The sequence below is a fragment of the Paramisgurnus dabryanus genome, chromosome 23, assembly GCF_030506205.2.
Source record: "Paramisgurnus dabryanus chromosome 23, PD_genome_1.1, whole genome shotgun sequence".
Lineage (NCBI taxonomy): Eukaryota > Metazoa > Chordata > Actinopteri > Cypriniformes > Cobitidae > Paramisgurnus > Paramisgurnus dabryanus.
In genome coordinates this window covers 21845461-21871343 of record NC_133359.1, presented here as the reverse complement: position 1 = coordinate 21871343, position 25883 = coordinate 21845461, and the positions used below count along the sequence as shown (strand labels likewise).

The following is a 25883-nucleotide window of genomic DNA, read 5'->3' as shown; positions in this document are numbered from 1 at the left end:
TTGCAGGTGGCGCTATTGAGCCATTTCTACACGCCCACTTCTGACGCCTATACTACATGTAAATTTTCGCCACTTCTGACGCGTGTGCAAATTTTCATGAGTTTTCGGGTATGTTTAGGCCCTCAAAAATGCGATCCATTTCGGAGAAGAAGAAGAAGAAGAAGAAGAAGAAGAAGAAGAAGAAGAAGAATAATTAAAACTGCAAGCAGTGATGGAAGGGCCCTCGCACTCATGTGCACCGCCACTCTATGGCCTTAGTAAAGCAATAAACCAGGGGGATTGAAATTTCCGTGGATAAATATAGGTGGATATTCAAAGGAACTTTGAAGTGCCACTACTTCTTTATGCAGCAGGTGGCGCTATGATTGTAATTGATTGTTGTAACATTGATGTGTTGAGGCCAGGACCCTTGTCAAATGTATGATGTCTGTGACAGGTCGGACATTGCATGTCTGAGTTACAACAGCTTTCTCATGGCGAAAAATCAAACTTTGATAGGCCACAACGGAAACGCCCCTTTAACGAAATGTCAAGATCTTCACAATTTATCATTGTGAAGTCCCTAAGTTCAGACTGACCAAATATGATGATGATCTGAATACATTTCAATGAGCAGTAAATCACAGTGTAAAACATGTCATTTCCTGCTTCCAGCAGGTGGCGCTATAACTTTTACTGAATATTGCCATGTTGATGTGTTCAGGACAGGACAATTATCAAACTTGTGAAGGGTGGGTCAGATTGGACATTTTAAACCTGAGTTAGAACAACTTCCTGTTTCATTGAGAAACAGAAATTTGGCAAGCCGCCACATACACACCCTCCATTGAAATGTCAAGATCTCCGCAATTTAGCATTGCAAAGCCCTTTAGATGACACTCACCAAATATGATGATTATCTGATTAAATTTATAGGAGGAGTTTGTTAAAATACGAAGGCCAGAAATGGCAAAATTTGCACTCAAATTACAGAGAAAATTCAAAATGGCTGACTTCCTGTGGGGTTTAGAGCTTTGCTCCAAGAGACTTTTTTGTAGGTCTTGGGGTGATACATGATCCTACCGCATTTCGTATCTGTGCGATTAACGTAGCGGGGGGGGGCTGCTCTATTGAATTTTTGTAGGTGGCGCTATAGAGCCATTTTAACACCCCAAGTTCTGAAGCCTATATCACATGAAAATATTCGCCACTTTTGACACGTGTGCAAGGTTTCATGACTTTTTGAGCTCGTTTAGGCTGTCAAAAATGGGATTCATTTAGCGATATTTTGCGAGGCCGCGACGGACACGCCCTTTAACGAAAAGTCAAGGTCGTTGCTATTTATCATCACACAAGGTCTTGAGATTAGACTGATGAAATATGATGTTGATATAATCAAATCTCCAAGAGCAGTAAGTCACTGCATAAAAGGTGGTATTTCCTGCTGCCTCTAGGTGGCGCTATGACTGATACTGAATTATGCCATGTTGATGTGTTCAGGCCGGGACCCTTATGAAACGTGTGAAGTTGGGGGCAGATCGGACTATGTATGTCTGAATTACAACAGCTTCCTGTTTCATGGTGAAACATCACACTTTGCCAGGCCGCCACGGACACGACCTTCAACAAAAAGTCAAGATCTTCGCAATTTATCATCGCAAAGGGCTTAACATCAGTCAGACCGAATATGATGATGATTTGATTAAATCTCTAAGAGCAGTAAATCACAGCGTAAAACATGGTATTTCCTCCTACCTCTAGGTGGCGCTATGAGTGAAGTTGAATATTGGCATTGAAATGTGTTCAGGCCAAGACTCTTATCAAACATGTGAAGCGTGGGGCAGATTGGACATTGTATGCCTGAGTTAGAGCCACTTCCTGTTTCATGGCGAAAATGCAGAAATTTGTCAGGCCGCCACGGACACACCCTCCAACGAAAAGTCAAGATCTCCGCAATTTAACATCGCAAAGGCCTTTACAAGAGATTGACCAAATATGACGATGATCGGATTAAATCTGTAGTAGGAGTTCGTTAAAGTATGAAGCCTGGAAATGACCAAATTTGCACAAAAATCAAGGCAAAAAATCAAAATGGCGGACTTCCTGTTGGGTTTAGAGCTTCGCTCCAAGAGACTTTTTTGTAGGTCTTGGGGTGATAGATGATCCTACCAAATTTCGTATCTGTACGTTTTTCGTAGCGGGGGGGCTGTTCTCTTGAAATTTTGCAGGTGGCGCTATCGAGCCATTTTTACACGCCCACTTCTGGCGCCTATACCACATGTAAATTTTCGCCACTTCTGACATGTGTGCAAAATTTCATGAGTTTTCGAGCATGTTTCGCCCCTCAAAAATGCGATTCACTTTGGAGAAGAAGAAGAATAAATAATAATAATAATAATTAAAACTGCAAGCAGTGATGGAAGGGCCCTCGCACGCATGTGCACCGCCACTCTATGGCCTTAGTAAAGCAATGAACCAGGGGGATTGAAATTTCAGTGGGTAAATATAGGCGGATATTCAAAGGAACTTTGAAGTGCCACACCTCCTTTGTGCAGCAGGTGGCGCTATGATTGTATTTGATTGTTGTAACATTGATGTGTTGAGGCCAGGACCCTTGTCAAACGTATGATGTCTGTGACAGGTCGGACATTGCATGCCTGAGTTACAACAGCTTTCTCATGGAGAAACATCACTCTTTGCGAGGCCGCCACGGACACGCCCTTCAACGAAAAGTCAAGATCTTCGCAATTTATCATCGCAAAGGGCTTAAGATCAGTCTCACCTGATATGATAATGATTTGATTAAATCTCTGAGAACAGTGAATAACAGCGTAAAACAAGGCATTTCCTGCTACCTCTAGGTGGCGCTAGGACTGAAGCTGAATATTGGCATTGAAATGTGTTCAAGCCAAGACTCTTATGAAACATGTGAAGTGTGGGGTAGATTGGACATTGTATGCCTTAGTTATAACATCTTCCTGTTTCATGGCGAAAACGCTGAAATTTCTCAGGCCACCACGGACACACCTTCCAACGAAAAGTCAAAAGCTCCGCAATTTAACATCGCAAAGGCCTTTAGATGAGATTGACCAAATATGATGACGATCTGACAAAATCTCTATGAGGAGTTCGTTAAAGTACGAAGCCTGGAAATGACAAAATTTGCACAGAAATCACAGCAAAAATTCAAAATGGCTGACTTCCTGTGAGGTTTAGAGCTTCACTCCAAGAGACTTTTTTGTAGGTCTTGGGGTGATATATGACCCTACCAAATTTCGTTTCTGTAGGATTTTCGTAGCGGCGGGGCTGTTCTCTTGAAATTTTGCAGGTGGCGCTATCGAGCCATTTCTGCACGCCCACTTCTGGCGCCTATGCCACATGTAAATTTTTGCCACTTCTGACGTGTGTGCAACGTTTTATGACTTTTTGAGGTTGTTTAGCCTGTCAAAATGTGATTCAATTAGCGATACTTTGCCAGGCCGCCACGGACACGGCCTTTAATGAAAAGTCAAGGTCGTTGCTTTTTATCATCACACAAGGTCTTGAGATTACACTGGTGAAATATGATGTTGATATGGTTAAATACCTAGGAGCAGTAAGTCACAGCGTCAAACATGGTATTTCCTGCTGCCTCTAGGTGGCGCTATGAGTGTTACTGAATTATGCCATGTTGATGTGTTCAGGCCTGGACCCTTATCAAACGTGTGAAGTCAGGGGCAGATCGGACAATGTATGCCTGAATTACATCAACTTCCTGTTTCATGGCGAAACATTACACTTTGCCAGGCCGCCACGGACACGCCCTCCAATGAAAAGTCAAAAGCTCCGCAATTTAGCATCGCAAAGGCCTTTAGATGATATTGACCAAATATGATGATGATCGGATTAAATCTCTAGGAGGAGTTCGTTAAAGTACGACGCTTGGAAATGTCAAAAAATGACAGAGAAAATTCAAAATGGCTGACTTCCTGTGGGGTTTAGAGCTTAGCTCCAAGAGACTTTTTTGTAGGTCTTGGAGTAATAGATGATCCTACCAAATTTCGTATCTGTAAGTTTTTCGTAGTGGGGGGGCTGTTCTATTGAAATTTTGCAGGTGGCGCTATCGAGCCATTTTTACACGCCCACTTCTGACGCCTATACTACATGTAAATTTTCGCCACTTCTGACGCGTGTGCAAATTTTCATGAGTTTTCGGGTATGTTTAGGCCCTCAAAAATGCGATCCATTTCGGAGAAGAAGAAGAAGAAGAAGAAGAATAATAATTAAAACTGCAAGCAGTGATGGAAGGGCCCTCGCACGCATGTGCACCGCCACTCTATGGCCTTAGTAAAGCAATGAACCAGGGGGATTGAAATTTCAGTGGGTAAATATAGGCGGATATTCAAAGGAACTTTGAAGTGCCACACCTCCTTTGTGCAGCAGGTGGCGCTATGATTGTATTTGATTGTTTTAACATTGATGTGTTGAGGCCAGGACCCTTGTCAAACGTATGATGTCTGTGACAGGTCGGACATTGCATGCCTGAGTTACAACAGCTTTCTCATGGCGAAACATCACTCTTTGCGAGGCCGCCACGGACACGCCCTTCAACGAAAAGTCAAGATCTTCGCAATTTATCATCGCAAAGGGCTTAAGATCAGTCTCACCTGATATGATAATGATTTGATTAAATCTCTGAGAACAGTGAATCACAGCGTAAAACAAGGCATTTCCTGCTACCTCTAGGTGGCGCTAGGACTAAAGCTGAATATTGGCATTGAAATGTGTTCAGGCCAAGACTCTTATCAAACATGTGAAGTGTGGGGCAGATTGGACATTGTATGCCTTAGTTATAACAACTTCCTGTTTCATGGCGAAAACGCTGAAATTTGTCAGGCCGCCACGGACACACCTTCCAACGAAAAGTCAAAAGCTCCGCAATTTAGCATCGCAAAGGCCTTTAGATGAGATTGACCAAATATGATGACGATCTGACAAAATCTCTAGGAGGAGTTCGTTAAAGTACGAAGCCTGGAAATGACAAAATTTGCACAGAAATCACAGCAAAAATTCAAAATGGCTGACTTCCTGTGAGGTTTAGAGCTTCGCTCCAAGAGACTTTTTTGTAGGTCTTGGGGTGATATATGACCCTACCAAATTTCGTTTCTGTAGGATTTTCGTAGCGGCAGGGCTGTTCTCTTGAAATTTTGCAGGTGGCGCTATCGAGCCATTTCTGCACGCCCACTTCTGGCGCCTATGCCACATGTAAATTTTTGCTACTTCTGACGTGTGTGCAACGTTTTATGACTTTTTGAGCTTGTTTAGCCTGTCAAAATGCGATTCATTTAGCGATACTTTGCCAGGCCGCCACGGACACGCCCTTTAATGAAAAGTCAAGGTCATTGCTTTTTATCATCACACAAGGTCTTGAGATTACACTGGTGAAATATGATGTTGATATGATTAAATACCTAAGAGCAGTAAGTCACAGCTTCAAACATGGTATTTCCTGCTGCCTCTAGGTGGCGCTATGTTTGTTACTGAATTATGCCATGTTGATGTGTTCAGGCCTGGACCCTTATCAAACGTGTGAAGTCAGGGGCAGATCGGACAATGTATGCCTGAATTACATCAGCTTCCTGTTTCATGGCGAAACATTACACTTTGCCAGGCCGCCACGGACACGCCCTCCAATGAAAAGTCAAAAGCTCCGCAATTTAGCATCGCAAAGGCCTTTAGATGATACTGACCAAATATGATGATGATCGGATTAAATCTCTAGGAGGAGTTCGTTAAAGTACGACGCTTGGAAATGTCAAAAAATGACAGAGAAAATTCAAAATGGCTGACTTCCTGTGGGGTTTAGAGCTTAGCTCCAAGAGACTTTTTTGTAGGTCTTGGAGTAATAGATGATCCTACCAAATTTCGTATCTGTAAGTTTTTCGTAGTGGGGGGGCTGTTCTCTTGAAATTTTGCAGGTGGCGCTATCGAGCCATTTTTACACGCCCACTTCTGACGCCTATACTACATGTAAATTTTCGCCACTTCTGACGCGTGTGCAAATTTTCATGAGTTTTCGGGTATGTTTAGGCCCTCAAAAATGCGATCCATTTCGGAGAAGAAGAAGAAGAAGAAGAAGAAGAAGAAGAAGAAGAAGAATAATAAACGGAGCAAAAACAATAGGGTCCTCACACCCTGGTGTGCTCGGGCCCTAATAAACGGAGCAAAAACAATAGGGTCCTCACACCCTGGTGTGCTCGGGCCCTAATAATAATAATAATAATTAAAACTGCAAGCAGTGATGGAAGGGCCCTCGCACGCATGTGCACCGCCACTCTATGGCCTTAGTAAAGCAATGAACCAGGGGGATTGAAATTTCAGTGGGTAAATATAGGCGGATATTCAAAGGAACTTTGAAGTGCCACACCTCCTTTGTGCAGCAGGTGGCGCTATGATTGTATTTGATTGTTGTAACATTGATGTGTTGAGGCCAGGACCCTTGTCAAACGTATGATGTCTGTGACAGGTCGGACATTGCATGCCTGAGTTACAACAGCTTTCTCATGGCGAAACATCACTCTTTGCGAGGCCGCCACGGACACGCCCTTCAACGAAAAGTCAAGATCTTCGCAATTTATCATCGCAAAGGGCTTAAGATCAGTCTCACCTGATATGATAATGATTTGATTAAATCTCTGAGAACAGTGAATCACAGCGTAAAACAAGGCATTTCCTGCTACCTCTAGGTGGCGCTAGGACTGAAGCTGAATATTGGCATTGAAATGTGTTCAGTCCAAGACTCTTATCAAACATGTGAAGTGTGGGGCAGATTGGACATTGTATGCCTTAGTTATAACAACTTCCTGTTTCATGGCAAAAACGCTGAAATTTGTCAGGCCGCCACGGACACACCTTCCAACGAAAAGTCAAAAGCTCCGCAATTTAACATCGCAAAGGCCTTTAGATGAGATTGACCAAATATGATGACGATCTGACAAAATCTCTAGGAGGAGTTCGTTAAAGTACGAAGCCTGGAAATGACAAAATTTGCACAGAAATCACAGCAAAAATTCAAAATGGCTGACTTCCTGTGAGGTTTAGAGCTTCGCTCCAAGAGACTTTTTTGTAGGTCTTGGGGTGATAAATGACCCTACCAAATTTCGTTTCTGTAGGATTTTCGTAGCGGCGGGGCTGTTCTCTTGAAAATTTGCAGGTGGCGCTATCGAGCCATTTCTGCACGCCCACTTCTGGCGCCTATGCCACATGTAAATTTTTGCCACTTCTGACGTGTGTGCAACGTTTTATGACTTTTTGAGCTTGTTTAGCCTGTCAAAATGCGATTCATTTAGCGATACTTTGCCAGGCCGCCACGGACACGCCCTTTAATGAAAAGTCAAGGTCGTTGCTTTTTATCATCACACAAGGTCTTGAGATTACACTGGTGAAATATGATGTTGATATGGTTAAATACCTAAGAGCAGTAAGTCACAGCTTCAAACATGGTATTTCCTGCTGCCTCTAGGTGGCGCTATGTTTGTTACTGAATTATGCCATGTTGATGTGTTCAGGCCTGGACCCTTATCAAACGTGTGAAGTCAGGGGCAGATCGGACAATGTATGCCTGAATTACATCAGTTTCCTGTTTCATGGCGAAACATTACACTTTGCCAGGCCGCCACGGACACGCCCTCCAATGAAAAGTCAAAAGCTCCGCAATTTAGCATCGCAAAGGCCTTTAGATGATACTGACCAAATATGATGATGATCGGATTAAATCTCTAGGAGGAGTTCGTTAAAGTACGACGCTTGGAAATGTCAAAAAATGACAGAGAAAATTCAAAATGGCTGACTTCCTGTGGGGTTTAGAGCTTAGCTCCAAGAGACTTTTTTGTAGGTCTTGGAGAAATAGATGATCCTACCAAATTTCGTATCTGTAAGTTTTTCGTAGTGGGGGGGCTGTTCTCTTGAAATTTTGCAGGTGGCGCTATCGAGCCATTTTTACACGCCCACTTCTGACGCCTATACTACATGTAAATTTTCGCCACTTCTGACGCGTGTGCAAATTTTCATGAGTTTTCGGGTATGTTTAGGCCCTCAAAAATGCGATCCATTTCGGAGAAGAAGAAGAAGAATAATAATAATAAACGGAGCAAAAACAATAGGGTCCTCACACCCTGGTGTGCTCGGGCCCTAATAAACCGAGCAAAAACAATAGGGTCCTCACACCCTGGTGTGCTCGGGCCCTAATAATAATAATAAACGGAGCAAAAACAATAGGGTCCTCACACCCTAGTGTGCTCGGGCCCTAATTACGAACCACACACATCACGGGCTACATACATGTTGTGACGAACTTCGCATCGTGAGCCTTCGAAAAAAGAAGTCACTGAAAGTGATGTATTTCAGTGTGTTCCAATCAAAACACTGCATGCAAGGAGAAATTATTAATCCTTTTTTGTTTAACTTTATTGGTAACACTTGAGTCCTTTAAAAACTATTAATTCCTGATAATTAAATTAAGTATAATACAGCGTTTCCCGCAGAAAATGTGTTAGTTAAGGTGGTGGGGGTGGGCGGGGCCGAGGGCGTGGCAATCAAAGGTGCGTGGTGTATGCGTCATGATGAAAATGTAAATATTTTTATATAAAACACTCAAATAAAACTTAATTTTAAAGAAACGATGACAGAAAATGAACACATACTACATTATTAATGAATTAAATGTTTTTACCTTTAACGGGAATAGCTGCGTGATGAAGTGAAACTAAAGGGTTAATAAACACAAATTAAAGCAGATGTTGTAGAACGTCAGGGGAACGATGATAGATGGTGCAAAAATGGTAAAAACTGATTATTTCCCACTATTAATTAATTACATTATCTTAAAGGAGTGTAACCACTGTAGCATGTAAATAATGCACATAAATAAAGTGAGCAAGAGCGCTCAACAATTATATCTAATCAACAGGCACGTGAAACCTAGCTAGCAGGTTGCTCAAACAACAAAATCACCAGCTTACTTACTTTAAAGGGATAGTTCGGCCAAAAATGATATTAAACCCATGATTTACTCACCCCCAAGCTGTCCGAGTTGCATATGTCCATCGTTTTTCAGACAAACACATTTTCGGATATTTTAGAAAATGTTTTAGATCTTTCAGTTGATTAAATGTAATGTTACGGGGTCCACCCATAGTCCACGACCTTCAAGTCCAAAAAAAAGTGCGTCCATCCTTCACAAGATAAATCAAACGGCTCCAGGATGATAAAGAAAGGTCTTCTGAGGGTAATCCGCGCGGTGTTGTTGTTGAAATATCCATATTTAAAACTTTATTAACGAAAATAAATACCTTCTGCTATTACCCTCAGAAGACCTTTGTTTATCATCCTGGAGCTGTTTGGATTTAATTTGTGAAGGATGGACGCACTTTTTTTGGACTTGAAGGTCGTGGACTATGGGTGGACCCCGTAACATTACATTTAATCAACTGAAAGATCTAAAACATTTTCTAAAATATCCGAAAATGTGTTTGTGTGAAAAACGATGGACATATGCAACTCGGACAGCTTGGGGGTGAGTAAATCATGGGTTTAATATCATTTTTGGCCGAACTATCCCTTTAAATTTGCAAAAACTATAGACTAATAAAATAACAGGCTTGAATAAACCCAAAACATAAGTTCCCACGGACACGCGTTTTATCAACTGGCTATCCTCCAGACATGACGGACCACGTCGATCTCATTTCGGCCGTGTGGCGCGCGTGCACGTTCGCGGTGTGAAGCGCGTCTGCGCTATTCTCCGAGATGTTTTATCAACTGGCTAGTTATCCTCCAGATAGTGACGGTCCAGACCATGTTTTACTCATTTCGGCCGTGTGGCACGCGTCCCCACTCGCGGTGTGAAGTGCATACGCGCTATTCTCCGAGATGCACTTGACGGCCTTTTGTGCAGCAAATTGTTTTTTTTGATGACCTAGTTAAGGCGGTAGGGTTTCCAAACTTAGGCGGGCCGCCCGTACTGAAATGTGCTGCGGGAAACCCTGTAATATATATATTCGTAGATTTATGGCTTTTGCGCTGGAGTAATTAAACTGAAATTTCAGTATGGCTGTCACTAGGGGGCGAACTCTTGACAGTCGTGTCCGAATGGTGTGTACTAGGGGTGTAACGGTACGTGTATTCGAACCGGACCGTTTCGGTTCAGGGCTTTCGGCACGGTGCACACGTGCACCGAAAGGCCGAATGCATTTTGTGTGCGCCTGTGCGGAACATAATACGTGCGTTTCCGCACGAACATATTAAGTGGCGGAAGTCTCCGCGTTCAGCGCAAGTCTTCTGTCAAACATATAACATAATTCGGCCCACAGAAAGATTTTTATTTACTTAGTTGTATATCTGTTTGATTATTGATGTAAACGTTTACGTGTCATATCTAAAAGCGCATGTTAAACGCGTGTCAACGCGCTGCTTTGTTCTTTCAAAAGTGCGTGAGAGGATGCACGTCTTTCGTTGCTACGCATTCATGAGACGCGCTTTCTGTGACAGCGAGAATAAGGAATGCGTGATCAGATTTTTCATCTGCACATCACGTCAATCATATCATTGTCACAATGCGATCAGCTGGTCGGGACAGAGAAGAGCTGTAACCCGGGCTTACTCAGCTGCTACTCAGCTACGGAGGGCTTCATTAGTAAAGTCACAGGCAGCTTACATTGACGACACAAGCAAAGATTAGGATAAACATGCAAAAGATCAAAGATGGCTATGTATGCAGCTCACTAATCTCAAAATGAGTGTATAATAAGTATATCATCATGTTGCTTGCTATGCAGTTACACATAGAGCAGTAATATTATTTTTTATACAGAGATGGTACATAGCCAATTCAATACTGTGAGTTAAACAATCCAAAATAAATCAAAACAGAAAATTTTTGGTGGCAAAAATGTAGGCTAATAGTTCATGAATGTATTCAGGAATTGAATTTGTTAGTTCAAGGTTTTAGTAGAAAAAGTTTAAGAGAAGGTTAAGAAAAGAGTTACCTTCTGTTATATTTTATTTATTATTTTTTCATTTTATATATATTTTATGTGTTATATTTTAATAAAAACTGTTTAAAAAAAAGTGTAATCAAATTGTAAAAAAAAGTTTATAGTAATAAACAACCTGCAGTTTAATGTTTGCATTTTCCCCTTACTGTACCGAAAATGAACCGAACCGTGGCTTCAAAACCGGGGTTCGCACCGAACCGTGATTTTTGCGTACCGTTACACCCCTAGTGTGTACAATTCGAAAGGCACTTAAGCCTATATAACTTTAAAATATTAACAAAGAAAATATAAAATGCAATTTTAGTCATTAGGAGAAGAAGCTATATGTTGTGAATGCTTAAAAATGTAACAATTTATGAAAGTTAAATAGTTAAAAAAACAAAAGAAGTTTAAAACTCTTCATTACAGCTAGTGCTATACAAAAATACATGTGATAGATTGATTATTTACACTTGCACTTTTTTGTGCAATTTTCTTAGTTGAACTATGAACATTTTGCTCTTGCAATGTTAAACTCCAATTGCTTTTAAAATATTAAAAAAGAAAAATATGAATTTTCAGTAATTAAAAGGCAAAATACTGAATACAAGAAGTGTGCATGTTTACAATATATGACCTATAATAAAAAGTAACAAAAACTACATTCCTAAAACAAAAGCAAGTCAATGAAGCCTGATGTTAATAAGTGTATTCCCATCTAAATAATTGATTTACAAGACCCCTGTGTACTCTGTTTTTTGTTCATGATTTTTAATGCTTTGTCCTAATAGTTTGTGTTTGTCCCGAACAGGCTGGTCGTGAGACGGAGGCTTTATCTGTGTTCCAGACAATGTTTAGACTGAACAACGGTTTTGTCATCAAACCATTTCCTGTATGTAAACCACACATAAAGCATCTGTACCCATCTACTGTTAGCTTTCGATCCTACCTTCACAGCGTTCACTATGTTGATGCGTCAGTTCATGAAAACGAGTTTGTGTGTTAACAGGCAACAGGGCTTGTGATTCGACCTAAAGACGATGGGGAAAAAGACAGACTCTGTTCAGGTTCAAGATCTCAGCGGATCACCGGACATCTCAAGCAGGTGATGACACCTGATGACCACTGCTTACACTCAAATAAAAAGCTTTACTATGGTCTTCATGGCATGTTTTGGTGTTTTGCAGGCATTCGACCCCATTAAACAGCTCTTTGTCGGACCACTGGCTTCCAGAAGTGTGGCTCTGCTTATAATATTTTACTGCATATCATTTGGGTACATTTAAATAGAAGTATTTCCTAATATCGAAATATGAATAAGGCTACTTGTATTCATGCATTAAAACCAAATGTTGTTAAACTCAGGTATTATGGCTTATGGATGTGGTTTCCAGAGCTTTTTAAGAGGATAGAAGATGGAGGGTCTCCATGTGCCAACACATCCCGAATCCAAAGCTCAGAGAATGAAAGCTGCTATCCTGTCAAAACTGCTGGTATGATGTGATCATATGTAGATTATTAGCAATAGGCAAGTCTTCTGGTTAACATTTCTCTATGTGTGTCTGTTTTTCTAGTGTACATGGAAGGTTTCATAACTGCAGCTTCAAATTTGCCAGGAAACATTTTCACTATCCTCGTCATGGACAGAATGGGAGGAAAAATTTTGCTTTGTTAGTACAGCATATTTCTATTTTCAACATTTGAGTGTTTATATGATGGCATGCGAATGAGATATCCAGGCGTTCGGAGTATTCTGCATTTTGATTGGTCAGATGGATGATGTAGTAATGTGTGTGTGTTTTTTTTTCTCTGGTAGCTGTCAGTTTGCTGGTATCCAGTGTAAGTGTGTTTATCATCTACGTGGTGAAGACCAAATCTCAGAGTCTGATCGTGTCCTGTGTGTTCAGTGGAGTTTCTGTTGTCTCCTGGAATGCTCTGGACGTGCTGGGTACCGAACTTTACCCCACACAACTACGGTAAATACTGAGAGATGCAGGGATGACACATCAATAGGATTTTTCTAGAGATTCACCGATATTTTGGCCAATGATCGGTGTCGGACGAAAAAAGTAATTTTTTCACGCATCGGCCAATAGTTTAAAACAGCCGATAGGCATGGCCGATATATCCTGTCAATCAATAGAGAACAGGAAAATGCAATGAATTTGAGCTCTGTGTATTAAAATGTAAAGAAACATCACTAGTTTAATGTTTAATATTAATGATCATTATATGAATACATTCAGAAAATGTTATCTTTAGAATTTAGTTAACGCAAGTTAATATAAACACCAAACTATTAGTTTTGGCAGATATCAGTTTGTATAATCGGCTATCGTTATCGGTGTAAAAATTTCATATCTGCGCATCTCTAGATTTTTCCATAGGCTTTTGGATTATTGCCAAAATAAATAAGACATAAAAAGATGTCCATCAAGATAATCTTCACAAGTAAACACAACTTGATGAATTTTAAATGCATTTACTAAAAATTGAAAGCTAACATTGTGCTATATGCGACCTCCAATGTCTTCACCACAGATCTTCCGACAACTCTTTAAAACGTTATTAAAACATTTAAAAACATGTTTCCTTTTAAGGAAATACTCTTTTTTTTTGGGGGGGGGGGGGGGTAATTGATTTTTCATTGATTTTTATGCATTGTGGCTTTTAAAGTTCCAGACAACGTCTGTAGTCCCATGTACGCGTATGCACTAAAATATTGAGTGGGGGTACAATATTACTACAATATTACAATATTACTAATTACTTTATGGGTTTTGCCTACAAAAATATATCATCCCTGCAGTCTTTCATTGTGAGACCTAAAGAAACAAAGACATATTTTTTCCTTAAGTCCACTTATAATGTTGGTTTGTTTTAAAACCCCTAGAATACTACAGGCTACTTTCGCCGCTGCATTTTTTAAAGATCACCCAAAAATGAAAATAATGTAATTAATGACTCGCCTTCATGTCGTTCCAAACTCGTAAGACCTCCGTTCATCTTCAGAACACAGTTTAAGATGTTTTAGATTTAGTCCAAGAGCTTTCTGACCCTCTATTGAAAATCTTTGTACGGTATACTGTCCATGTACAGAAAAGTAATAAAAACATCATTAAAGTAGTTCATGTGACATCAGTGGGTCAGTTAGAATGTGTTGAAGCATCAAAAATACATTTTGGTCCAAAAATTTTAAACATTACAACTATTCAGCATTGTCTTCTATTCCGGGTCTGTTGTGAACCGCATGCACGAGACCGAAGTCATGTGACTGCAGTGACGCGGCTGACGTGTTATCCTCAGACATGTTTGCGAAGTTTTTTTTTTTCATACTTGCAGCATGCGTCTCCCTCAGACTGTAAATGAAAATGAAGCGCACCAGATAACACGTGAGGTTATCCGGAACCGGAAGAGAAGACAATACTGAATAAAGTCATAGTTTTTGTTATTTTTGGACCAAAATGTATATTCGATGCTTCAACACATTCTAACTGACCCACTGATGTCACATGGACTACTTTGATGATGTTTTTATTATATTTCTGGACATGGACAGTATACCCTACATAGATTTTCAATGAAGGGTCTACAAGCTCTCGGACTAAATCTTAAACCTCTTAAACTGTGTTCTGAAGATAAACGGAGGTCTTACGAGTTTGGAACGACATGAGAGGGTGAGTCATTAATGACATTATTTTCATTTTTGGGTGAACTATCCCTTTAAGACCTCTGCAAGTTAAAGCTGCAAGCTGTAACTTTTTGAGTACAAAGTGTGAATTCTTATGTAAATGTATATTAGAAATTGTAAATGTCTATGATCATGTGGTGCTTGTGATGTCACGACCATTACGATTTATGAACAAACCATTTTTTGCAATAATGATCATCAGGAGTAATTCTCAGGGTTAGACTGTCTGAATGTCTTTGGCTTAAGTTCAAATGTAATTGTATTAATTCCAGTTTTTCTGTTTTAGCTCCTCAGCTCTGGGGTTTTTCACCGGAGTGGGTCGTGTGGCGGCAATCATGGGAAATGTAGTTTTCGGGCAGCTGGTCGACTCCAATTGTGCTGTACCTCTGCTGCTGGTCGCTGCGCTCCTGCTGGCAGGAGGATTGGCTGCTTTCCGTCTGCCAAAAACTAAACAGACTGAACTCACATAATAGACTTGATGGACTTCAACCAAAATGATTCCAAACAGGACCAAAGAGCCTTATATTTCATATATTTCAATTGTAGTTTTGTCTTAATAATACACAAGTGCACTTTGAGAGAACCTCTGCAGGACTGCATTAAAACATTATTTCAAGTAAGGTTTTACATTTGATTAAAGGTTATACATATTATTTTAAAGTTTGAAGCACATACAAAATAAGGACCATTTTAGACTATGAAATCAATAATTTTATTGGTTTTATTGATTATTTCTTTAATAAGAAAAAAAGTATAATTTATACTAGATTTTAACTTTGTGTTACAATAAGGTTGTGTTTGTTAACATTAGTTAACACATTAGCTATAAATGAACAATAAACAAAAAGCATTCATTAATCTTAGTTTGTTATTTTTAGCATTTACTAATACATTTTAAAAATTAAAAGTTGTATCTGTTATGTAACATTAGTTAATGCAAAATGAACTAACATGAACAATTGTATTGACATAAGCTTAGCTTATACAATAATAAATGCTGATAAACTGTATTGCTTAATGTTCATATTAGCTAATAAATGTACTAATAGTAACAAATACAACCTTATTGTAGTATTCAAATCTATTTGATCTTTAAATTGTATAAATAAAGAGGACATGCAATGGTTTAATGCTTCAACAACTTTATTTTGTCCAATCTGAACATCATCTCCATTTGTAAATAACCATAGCAACACTTGCAGAGCAATGAGGTAGAGACTTTTAAATCCTAAAAAGCAGCTGTAAAAGGCAACAAGAAAAAGAGACTAATGCAGCTAAACAGATTTACTTAAAGATTAAGAGACACTTTTGTTTTTTTTTTAACACAAACACACAACTCAAGGTCAATGTAACAGTGAGGACTTCCCCTCATTCTGCTCAAATTAAATATAAAACCACTGGCAAACCTTTTTTCCCCAGTGCTACGTTAATAAAGTACAACAATTTGATTAAAACTATGTACAGCATAATCTCAGCGGCCAAAATATATCCTAGGGTTAACTTGTATCTGATCTAATGGTTGAATGATGGCAAGTGGTTGCTAAGCAACAGCATCAGCCAGCTGTGATGTCATACTTCCTGCAACATATCACAAGCCAGGATCCTCAACAATCATATAGCACTGTTAAAAAATGGCTCAACAGGACAAGACACTTGGAGCAGAAAAAAAAAAAACTTGGATTAATATTTCTATGGTGTGACCCAAACCAGCAGGTAGAAAAGCGAGTAAAAGTACTTAATGACTAAAAATCAAAAGCAGACCAGGCCATAAAATCTAATTAAATTAAATATTAAATAAATGTCTAGAAAAGCAATAACAAATGAAAAGCCAAAGGCACCAACTGGCATTTGCCTGCATTAGAGGGTCAGACTTTCAAGATATTAAACTTATATTCTCTGCATGCGAAATCTAAAACAGAACTTTTAAAATCTAGGTGGCAAGTTTTCTCCGACCACCTTTCTAGGGTCATCTCCATGGCGATGGCCGTCTGGTTAACTGTGCAAATGGGTCACCATTGAACCCCTTGGTGCATAGAGCCATAATGAACGAGAACTCATGCAGGTGCAACAACGCAAGAACTTGCTCAAGAAAAACATCCTTGTTTCCTCAGACTCACACTTAAAGTCTTCCCTAAAACAGTGAATCCCACAGTTGCTTCCAGAACAACCGTTACTATGGATCTTCTGTGGGTTTAGTTGGGATTCAGGGTCTTCTGGTTTCGCATAAGAGGCTGATGGTTCTTCAGCACATCCATAGAGTGTCTCCAATGCCAGCACGAGCGACAGAAGTATTTAAAACATGCCTGAAAATGCAGGGTTTAAAGAATGAACATCGGTTTGTCTCGTACTTGATTTTGTTTGCTGTAAGGATTTAGTTTTGTTGATGTGAACTATACTATAAACTCATGTGTACAGTGAATGTTTGGGAACATTTGCAGAAGTGAACCTCTATTGATGATTTAGACTTTGTTTAACTGTCATGAAGATTATTTATAGGATTACTGAAAAATCTTTTAATCGACACTTAATAGGGTAACAGGCCAAATCACAACATAGTAAAGCAAGCAATTCTTTCCATGTAAATGTACAGGATATATTTACATATATACTCACCTAAAGGATTATTAGGAACACCATACTAATAATGTGTTTGACCCCCTTTCACCTTCAGAACTGCCTTAATTCTACATAGCATTGATTCAACAAGCTGCTGAAAGCATTCTTTAGAAATGTTGGCCCATATTGATAGGATTGCATTTTGCAGTTGATGGAGATTTGTGGGATGCACATCCAGGGCACGAAGCTCCCGTTCCACCGTTAAGATCTAGTGACTGTGTGGGCCATTTTATTACAGTGAACTCATTGTCATGTTCAAGAAACCAATTTGAAATGATTCGAGCTTTATGACATGGTGCATTATCCTGCTGGAAGTAGCCATCAGAGGACAGTACATGGAGGTCATAAAGGGATGGACATGGTCAGAAACAATGCTCAGGTAGGGCGTGGAATTTAAAGGATGCACTAAGGGGCCTAAAGTGTGCCAAGAAAACATCCCTGACACCATTACACCACCACCACCAGCCTGCACAGTGGTAACAAGGCATGATGGATCCATGTTCTTATTCTGTTTACGCCAAATTCTGACTCTACCATTTGAATGTCTCGACAGAAATCGAGACTCATCAAACCAGGCAACATTTTTCCAGTCTTCAACTGTCCAATTTTGGTGAGCTTGTGCAAATTGTAGCCTCTTTTTCCTATTTGTAGTGGAGATGAATGGTACCCGGTGGGGTCTTCTGGTGTTGTAGCCCATCCGCCTCAAGGTTGTGCGTGTTGTGGCTTCACAAATTCTTTGCTGCATACCTCACTTGTAACAAGTGGTTATCTCAGTCAAAGTTGCTCTTCTATCAGCTTCAATCAGTCGGTCATTCTCCTCTGACCTCTAGCATCAACAAGGCATTTTCGCCCACAGGACTGCCGCATACTGGATGTTTTTCCCTTTTCACACCATTCTTTGTAAACCCTAGAAATGGTTGTGCGTGAAAATCCCAGTAATTGAGCAGATTGTGAAATAATCAGACCGGCCCGTCTGGCACCAACAACCATGCCACGCTCAAAATTGCTTAAATCACCTTTCTTTTCCATTCTGACATTCAGTTGGATAGTTCAGGAGATTGTCTTGACCAGGACCACACCCCTAAATGCATTGAAGCAACTGCCATGTGATTGGTTGATTGGATAATTGCTCAATGAGAAATTAAACAGGTGTTCCTAACAATCCTTTAGGTGACTGTATACATACAAATACAAACATAGGCTATTATATTATAACATCAGATATTATCACAGATAACACTAAAGCAAACCTGGGCTCTACAGAAGAATGGTCCAGGCTGACTGTTGCATATTTGGCACAGGGAGTCATCCAGATACGGGTCAATCTGGATCTTCAGAGCATAGACACAGGAAAGAAAGAGAGAAATATTGAGTTTACTCTTGGTGTAATTTATGCACTTTATGTAAGCTCAGCTTTTATGTACCTTCTTGGTAAACTTGCAGGTTTTTATTTGCACAAATGCTGCGGTCACAGCTTTCAAGTAGCTCTTCTGGCTCCTAAAGGTCACTCTTCCAGAACCTACAAGGACAAACTTCTCATAACACTAAAACCTTAACTGATTCTACTTATTTTTACAGACCTATGAACACACCTATGGGATATTTGTGCTTGTCTGTATCGATGCCTGCGTACACAACGCCTTCAAAGAGCTCGTCCATAATGTGGGCCAGAGCTTCTGCATTTAACATGCCATGCAGAGCGCCCACGAACACGGTCTTATTGCGGCAAAGGCGTTGGGAGGGACAACAGATAAAATTGCTGTCTGAGATCACCCATGGGATGACCTGCACCTGCAAAAACAGAAAATGACAGAAGAGTCAGGGTTATAAATTAGGGGACGGTAAAGCTGTCTGTTTATGAACATTTTATTCTTACATCTTTGCTGTGGATTCGCCTGCTGGACAGTTTGTAGTAGAACTCAATGTAGTCATCTGACTGCAGACGGTGATGAGTACAGGCCTGCAAAAGCGTCTTCACAGACCTCTCCCAATCGAACACAAGATACACATAACCTACTCAAACAAACACACACACACACAAAGTATACGCCAATATGTTAATTGGATATGTTCGGATTATGCTTTGCTTTATGCAGTATTACTGGTGATATATGTAAAAGTATAATCTGATTGATAGCGGTACCTTGCGGAGGGCAGCGTGGATGTTTGTTCTCTTTGCCAGGCCACTCAACTTTCAGTGGACCAAAAACACAAAATGTGTTCAACAGACTCGCTGTGGAAGCATAAACAAAGATTGCTCTTCACAACCTGTTTGGTTTATAAAGCCGAATAACAATCTGTAGTCCAGATGTGTGTCCGGTGGCTTACATTCTGTGATGTCCCATGGTACACCTCCCAAAAACACCTTACAGGAGTAAACAGGATTTTTGTAGTGTCGGGGAGGAAGATGTCCTTCCCAGGTGTAGGTGGCCTCATTTATCGCTGTGATAGCCAATCACATATTGTTAATTTAGAAAGCACAAACATGATATCAGCTACACAGTTCTGCATCTACACACGGTATGTGACCCTGTCTGTGAAATCCAGTTTAAGTCTGGATAAAAAAGTTTCATAAAAAAAAGGTTAATATCAAGGTTATTTTTTCACAAAATGTTCTTTATGTTACATAGGATGATTTTATTGTGACTCTACCTGCAGCTTGTTTGTGAAGTTTAGCTTCTCTCTCGATGCAGAAAGCGGGTTTGTTCAAAGCAAAAGTGTCCCAGCCGAGCCAGCCTGACCCAACGGACCAGCATTCAGGCACCAAGCCCTCAGCCCGAGCACTGAAAGTCGGGGTGAGTGTGGGCTCCAGACGGGCATCTGTACCCAGTTTCCGACCCTCTGACTGCAGTCTGGGCAGCAGCGGGGGCTGCGGAGATGAAACTCTCAAAGAAACCTGATAAAAAAGACACCCAGAACTTAGAAAGATTCGCAATGCAATGTCACCATGGAAAGAAAAACCTCCTCCTTCTACCACTATCACAACATACTTGAACTTCGTCACTCACCAAGTGATCGGATCCGGAAGAGACACCGCTGGTCTCAGAGTTGACAGGGCTGCTGGATCCACAACGCAACAGCGAATGAGGTTCTGGGATGTTCGTCATATGACTATGACCGGAGAACCGCTGGTGTGTGGCGCTCCCACCTGCCGACTCATGAATCTGAAAATCCTGCTGCCGACCCGAATCGCCCAAGAGATTTAGCACTGCAGAAGAGATTTGGATTTTAACACATATACACAATGACAACTCAACGTGAAACGACATTAGTACTTGATTGTATCTTTTTATAAATGGTAAATATTATGCCAAATCCACTTTTACAGGATGTTTGGACATAAATGTGTGTTGGCGGTGTGTGAACACAACAACCTTACAATTAAAAAAATCCACTCTCTCCTTCTTCACTAAAAAGCACCAATGGTCCGATTCACAATTCATAACATTTCAATTGATGTGTAGGTGTGTATTGGTAGATGCCAACGATATGCAAAAGGTACAAACCCCAAAATAAACAATTATGCGAGTTATTGTGTTCAACGTAAATCTGTTTTCTTGGACTACAACAAACACACGGATTGTAGGCAACATTTTGGGATTGGTGATGTAGACAAGACCGACATTATCATAATTCCTCCCGCTTCCGACTCACAGCCTGTAAGTTAACTCCTGTTAGCATTGCAATGCGCGCAAATCTTTTAAACATGGAAAGGAGCGTCACATTTCCGGCTGACGTCAGAGATATTCAGACCAATAACAACGTACAGATTAGCTGGCCAATCAGGGACAAAGCGCTTTTTCAAATCTGTGCGTTTCAGAAAAAGAGTAAAATCTGGAGCTACAAAAATGTACGGTATGTGGAAAATAATGTGTTTTTAACCATAAACCACGCAAACACATTGTATTATACCAATACACAAAATTAAAGTTTTTTTAGAAATGAAATAGGTGCTCTTTAATCCCCATATAAAGTCTTATTAGACATGCTGTTTTGATTCGCTTGTTAATGTGACATCACACAAATAAAGCCCCACCCACGGGCACTGACTGGTTGATTGTACCCAAAAGCTTTTCTGTGGAGCCGATCACACCAGACGCATTTTGAATACTTGAAAGCACAACGTGCACTGGGATGCCTTTTTTAAGTCACTTTAAGACACGAGCAATGCTGCATATTTTTTTCTATTGCTAGGCAACCACCAAGGCAACTGTCCTGTCAATCGAGGGTAAGAGGTGTGCAAAGTGCAGTCTGGTTTTTCCAAGCAACTGTAAACTTCTGTCACCACAACAGAATGCTCACCTCTCCTTTCATTTGATTGGACAATGAAAAAAAGGCGAACGAAATTGGACTTTTCCGCTCAGAGCTCTTCTTCAAAAATGCGAGGCGTTCAGAATGGAAAAAACTGCACGCATAACGCACACTGCCCATAGAAAGACATTTAAAAAAGTAACCATTTGTTCTGTGTGATCCTCACCTTAATGAGTTTGCTAGCACGTCATAGCGCTAACAGTGGCGGCCGGTGACTTCTTTTTTCGAGGGCGTGCGATGCGAAGTTCGTCACAACCTGTATTTAGCCCTTCATGTGTGTGGTTCGTAATTTCAAAATATGTGTTCTGCGCGTCGAGTGATCCTGTGTGCATCATGTGTCTTGTAAAAATAAGTGCCTGCTGCAGACACGTCTAAAGGGTTTATGATAAAAGAGACGCTCGCGTTTGCCAGATACTCGTATAATCTCATGCATAATCAGAGTTAACTGTTAAGGGAGTGTCTTGCGTGTATTTTGTTAACGTGAGCGTCTCTTTTATCATAAACGGTTTTTACGCATGTGCAGCAGGCACTTATTTTGACAAAACATTTGATGCACATGGTTCACATGACGCAACAAACACATATTTTGTAAACACAAGCAACACACATGACACTCTGAACACATATTTTGAATTAGCGCCCCTTGGAAGAGCACTCATGAGCCGCCACTGAGTGCTAATGCAGTTAAAGATACTATTGTCTCAAACCAAACTATTAAAACCAAAAGTGCTCACTTTCTGTTGGTAAGGGAATGAGGAGCTCATTTGCATTTAAAGGTACACACATGAAAACAGCACTATTTTGCTCCCACCCAAATATGGGCATTTTGGACATAATGGCTATAAAAAAATGATCTGTGGGGTATTTTGTGCTAAAACTTCACAGACACATTCTAGGCTTACATGAGACTTATATTAAATCTTGTTAAAATGGGCATAAAAGGTGCCCTTTAATGCTTTCATAGCTTAAGTGATGTAAATAAAGCAAAATAACATTCTGTGAAAATATAACCTTGTTATATTAAAAATTGACTGAGTAAGATCAATGATTCAAATCAATGATTGAAAAAATATTAAATCTGAGCATAGTTTGAGACATTGTTGAGCTCTCCTTTTTTTCAGGAGAAAAACATGATAAAATAAATAAATTTTGACCAAATAAAATAAATATTTCTCATTTTAATTTCCTACTCAACCAGTCGAGACTCAAATAAACCGTAAAGCATTTGTTAATCCGTATTTCTGTAAGAATACTGAATGATTGAGACTGGATGAGACAGCAGAATAGAGAAGACATGTGTGTGTCTATGTGTATGTGTGTGTGTGTGTTCCTCTATAATGGGATTTGGGTCAGAACAAACCTTAGGCACATTATGGCTTTCGTTTTAAACATTTCTGCACACATGCACTCATCTACGCTTGTAATATAAGACAGGAAAGCTAAAGAGAAAGTAAAAATAAAATGCGACCCAACGCTTATGAATCCGGCGTTCTGTTTTCTGTGATTGATGTGAAAATGATTAGTCATGGGTCACAAGCTCAGATGAAGCGTCACCACAGACTGGACCTCCAGAAAAATGTCTGAACACGCATGCACAAACAAACACAAATAAAGTGCTTGATGAAACAATGAAATGTTTCATCGAATGCACATTCAGCACACAGTCCCTTATACAAATGCACAAACACTGATTCACTCACTGGGTGTCTGGGCGAAGGGTTGGGTCAGGCGGTGGGATTCCGGGCGGCTCCAGCACGGGAGGCTCAGAGACAGCAGGCCCAGGCTGAGCTGATCAACGCTGGGCAAAGTAGAGTCCTGCTGCTCTGGAGAGAACAGCATTCTGTTAACCAGCGGAGAGCAGTTTGTGTCTGACACATCTATGAGAGAGAGAGAGAGCGAGAGAGAGAGTTACAGAGGCATAAACACACATTTCGTACCACAAACCAACCATGACCAGCTCACACACACACACACACACACATGTTTGAGGTACGAACCTGCCGCAGCCGGTCCAGTGGAGGTCATTGTACCTCAGTGTGTTCATTACTGACCTGTTAAACATGTGACCGCTCCGTTCACACCTCACTCACTTCTGCTAATGCTAAAGACGGTCACTATATACAGCACACACTTTAACCACGAGAGCTCAGCTTCTCCATCTCTCTATGCCTCTCTGTGAATGTGTGTGAACTGTATTAAATGTTGTGATTGTACAGTCTCTCTCTCTCTTTCTCTCTCTCACTCTCTCTTTCTCTCTCGTGATTGGCCTGACTCAGCAGAGAAATGGACAGTCAGGGGCAGGGCTCCAATGATCACTATGATTCAGCTCATTTGACTTTACACACACACACACACACACACACACACACATACATGCTCTGTCCCTCTCAGCTAACCCCAGGCTGTACAAGGCACACCCTAAATTTATAAATTAAACGGCCACATTCCCATCCTTAGATGACACAACCATGAATGACACATCCTAAGATACACTCATGGACCACCCATTTTAAGACACCACACCCACAGACCACCCATCCTAAGATGACAGTCCCACAGACCGCCCATCCTAAGAGGACACACCCACAGTACTCCCATCTTAAAGGCGGGGTGCATGATCTCTGAAAGCCAGTGTTGACATTTGAAATCACCTAAACAAACACGCCCCCACCACAATAGAATCTGGACCTTCTTATCGTAGACCCGCCCCACACATACGCAACCCAGGCAATGATGTTGTTTAGTAGACACACACCTTACTGCTGATTGGCTACAAGTGTGTTTTGGTACTCGGCCCGACTCCCTTTCCTTCTTTTTAAGGAACACGCCCACATTTTGGAAATTTAGCATACATACCTTTATTATCTCTGTGCGTGCTGTAACTCTGTCTGTACTGGGAGCAGTATGCTAGCTGGAGCCATTCACTTCCAGTCTTTGTGCTAAGCTAAGCTAGTGGGGGCTGCTACAGATACAGTTACAGCACGCTGGAGATGAGAAAGGTATGTATGGACTTATCTAACTATATGGATGTGGTGAATAAGCTAAATTCCCAAAATGTGGGCGTGTTCCTTTAAGACGACTGCATCTTATTGCATGTAAGGTGTGCGGATCTTTACCTGTGATAGGTTTCCAGATGGCCTCTTCTTTAGTCCTTGTGAGGAGTCCAAAGACTGTCTGAGCTCCAGACTCTCCAAAAGCATAACGCAGGTTATTTTCTTTCGAATACTGATAAGAAGCAAAAGTCCTAATGTTATTAGTAAAAACACATTACAGCTGCCCTTATTAAAGGGATAGTTCAGCCAAGAATTTTAATTCTGTCATCGTTTCCTCACTCTCATGTTGTTACAAACCTGTATATATATTTTGAGGAATGTTTGTAATCAAGCCCCATTCCCTTCCAAAGTAGGCTACTCTTTTTTTCCTACTACGGAAGTGAATTGGGCTCACGAAGGATTTGGTTTCAAACATTCCTTTAAAATATCTTCCTTCGGGTTCATCAGAACAAAGAAATGTATACAGGTTTGTAACAACATGAGGGTGCGTAAATGATGACAGAAATTTAATTTTTGGGTTAACTATCCCTTTAAGCAACCAACTAGACGTGTCTGTAACCCATTTAAGAACGAACGTTACGCAAAATCTATACCATCAAGTGAATTGAAGTATTAGTATGTCAAAATTATATAAGTCAAATAATATAAAACACACTTATATCCACTCGACTGAGTGACAAATAAACTCTGTTTATGAGTTCCCACTGGAGAAATATTGCAAATGTTGTGACTGTACGGACGCCTCACGTGCACAAACTCGAACCAAGCTGCTGAGTCAGAACTTTATTAAGTAAAAAAAACATTACGACATTATCTATTGTACCGTTATTTAACCCTTTGATGTAGACAGCATTATTATGTTGTTTAGTACATTACAGTTTCCCTTTTATTTTGACTATATTTGTACGTTAGCCTTTATCATTCGTAACTGTCATTTCTCCTAATGGTGTATTTTGTTTCCATGCTGTTCACAGATAAGCAGCAAATGTATTGTCAATACAAACACGTAGAGTTGCTTATTTAATTGTAAACTATTAAACAAACTGAAACCTATTAAAGAATAAACAAACGGCACGTGCATGAGAAGCGCGCGCACAGAATCTTACCCTGCGTAAATCCATCATACGCGCGCGGCAGCAAAAGCACAAAATGAAACAAATCTTTATAAAACAACACTTTATGTCACAAAAAACTGTTCAGTTCTGTTTCTGGACGAGGTCC

The 25883-nt window shown here is 40.4% G+C and overlaps 2 protein-coding genes across 2 annotated transcripts in view; one reads left to right on the top strand and one right to left on the bottom strand.

The window, feature by feature from the left end:
* The window catches only part of sv2 (synaptic vesicle glycoprotein 2), an 82279-nt gene extending 66477 nt beyond the window's left edge, over positions 1 to 15802 (top strand). Inside the window, exons 7-13 of the mRNA XM_065291430.2 lie at positions 11803 to 11883; positions 12001 to 12096; positions 12179 to 12267; positions 12357 to 12484; positions 12566 to 12661; positions 12808 to 12967; positions 14969 to 15802. Coding sequence (XP_065147502.1) covers positions 11803 to 11883; positions 12001 to 12096; positions 12179 to 12267; positions 12357 to 12484; positions 12566 to 12661; positions 12808 to 12967; positions 14969 to 15152 — 834 coding nt within the window. The 3' untranslated portion in view covers positions 15153 to 15802. The remainder of the gene's footprint in view (positions 1 to 11802; positions 11884 to 12000; positions 12097 to 12178; positions 12268 to 12356; positions 12485 to 12565; positions 12662 to 12807; positions 12968 to 14968) is intronic.
* Positions 15801 to 25783, bottom strand: cpeb1a (cytoplasmic polyadenylation element binding protein 1a). The gene is made up of 12 exons (XM_065291427.2): positions 25769 to 25783; positions 24726 to 24834; positions 23310 to 23486; positions 20307 to 20506; positions 19951 to 20194; positions 19627 to 19740; positions 19442 to 19531; positions 19175 to 19311; positions 18891 to 19089; positions 18723 to 18817; positions 18549 to 18629; positions 15801 to 16985 (listed from the first exon to the last, which is right to left on the bottom strand). Exons 1-12 carry the CDS (start codon positions 25781 to 25783, stop codon positions 16875 to 16877), a joined length of 1572 nt encoding a protein of 523 aa, XP_065147499.2. The 3' UTR covers positions 15801 to 16874.
* Positions 25784 to 25883: the final 100 nt, after the last annotated feature.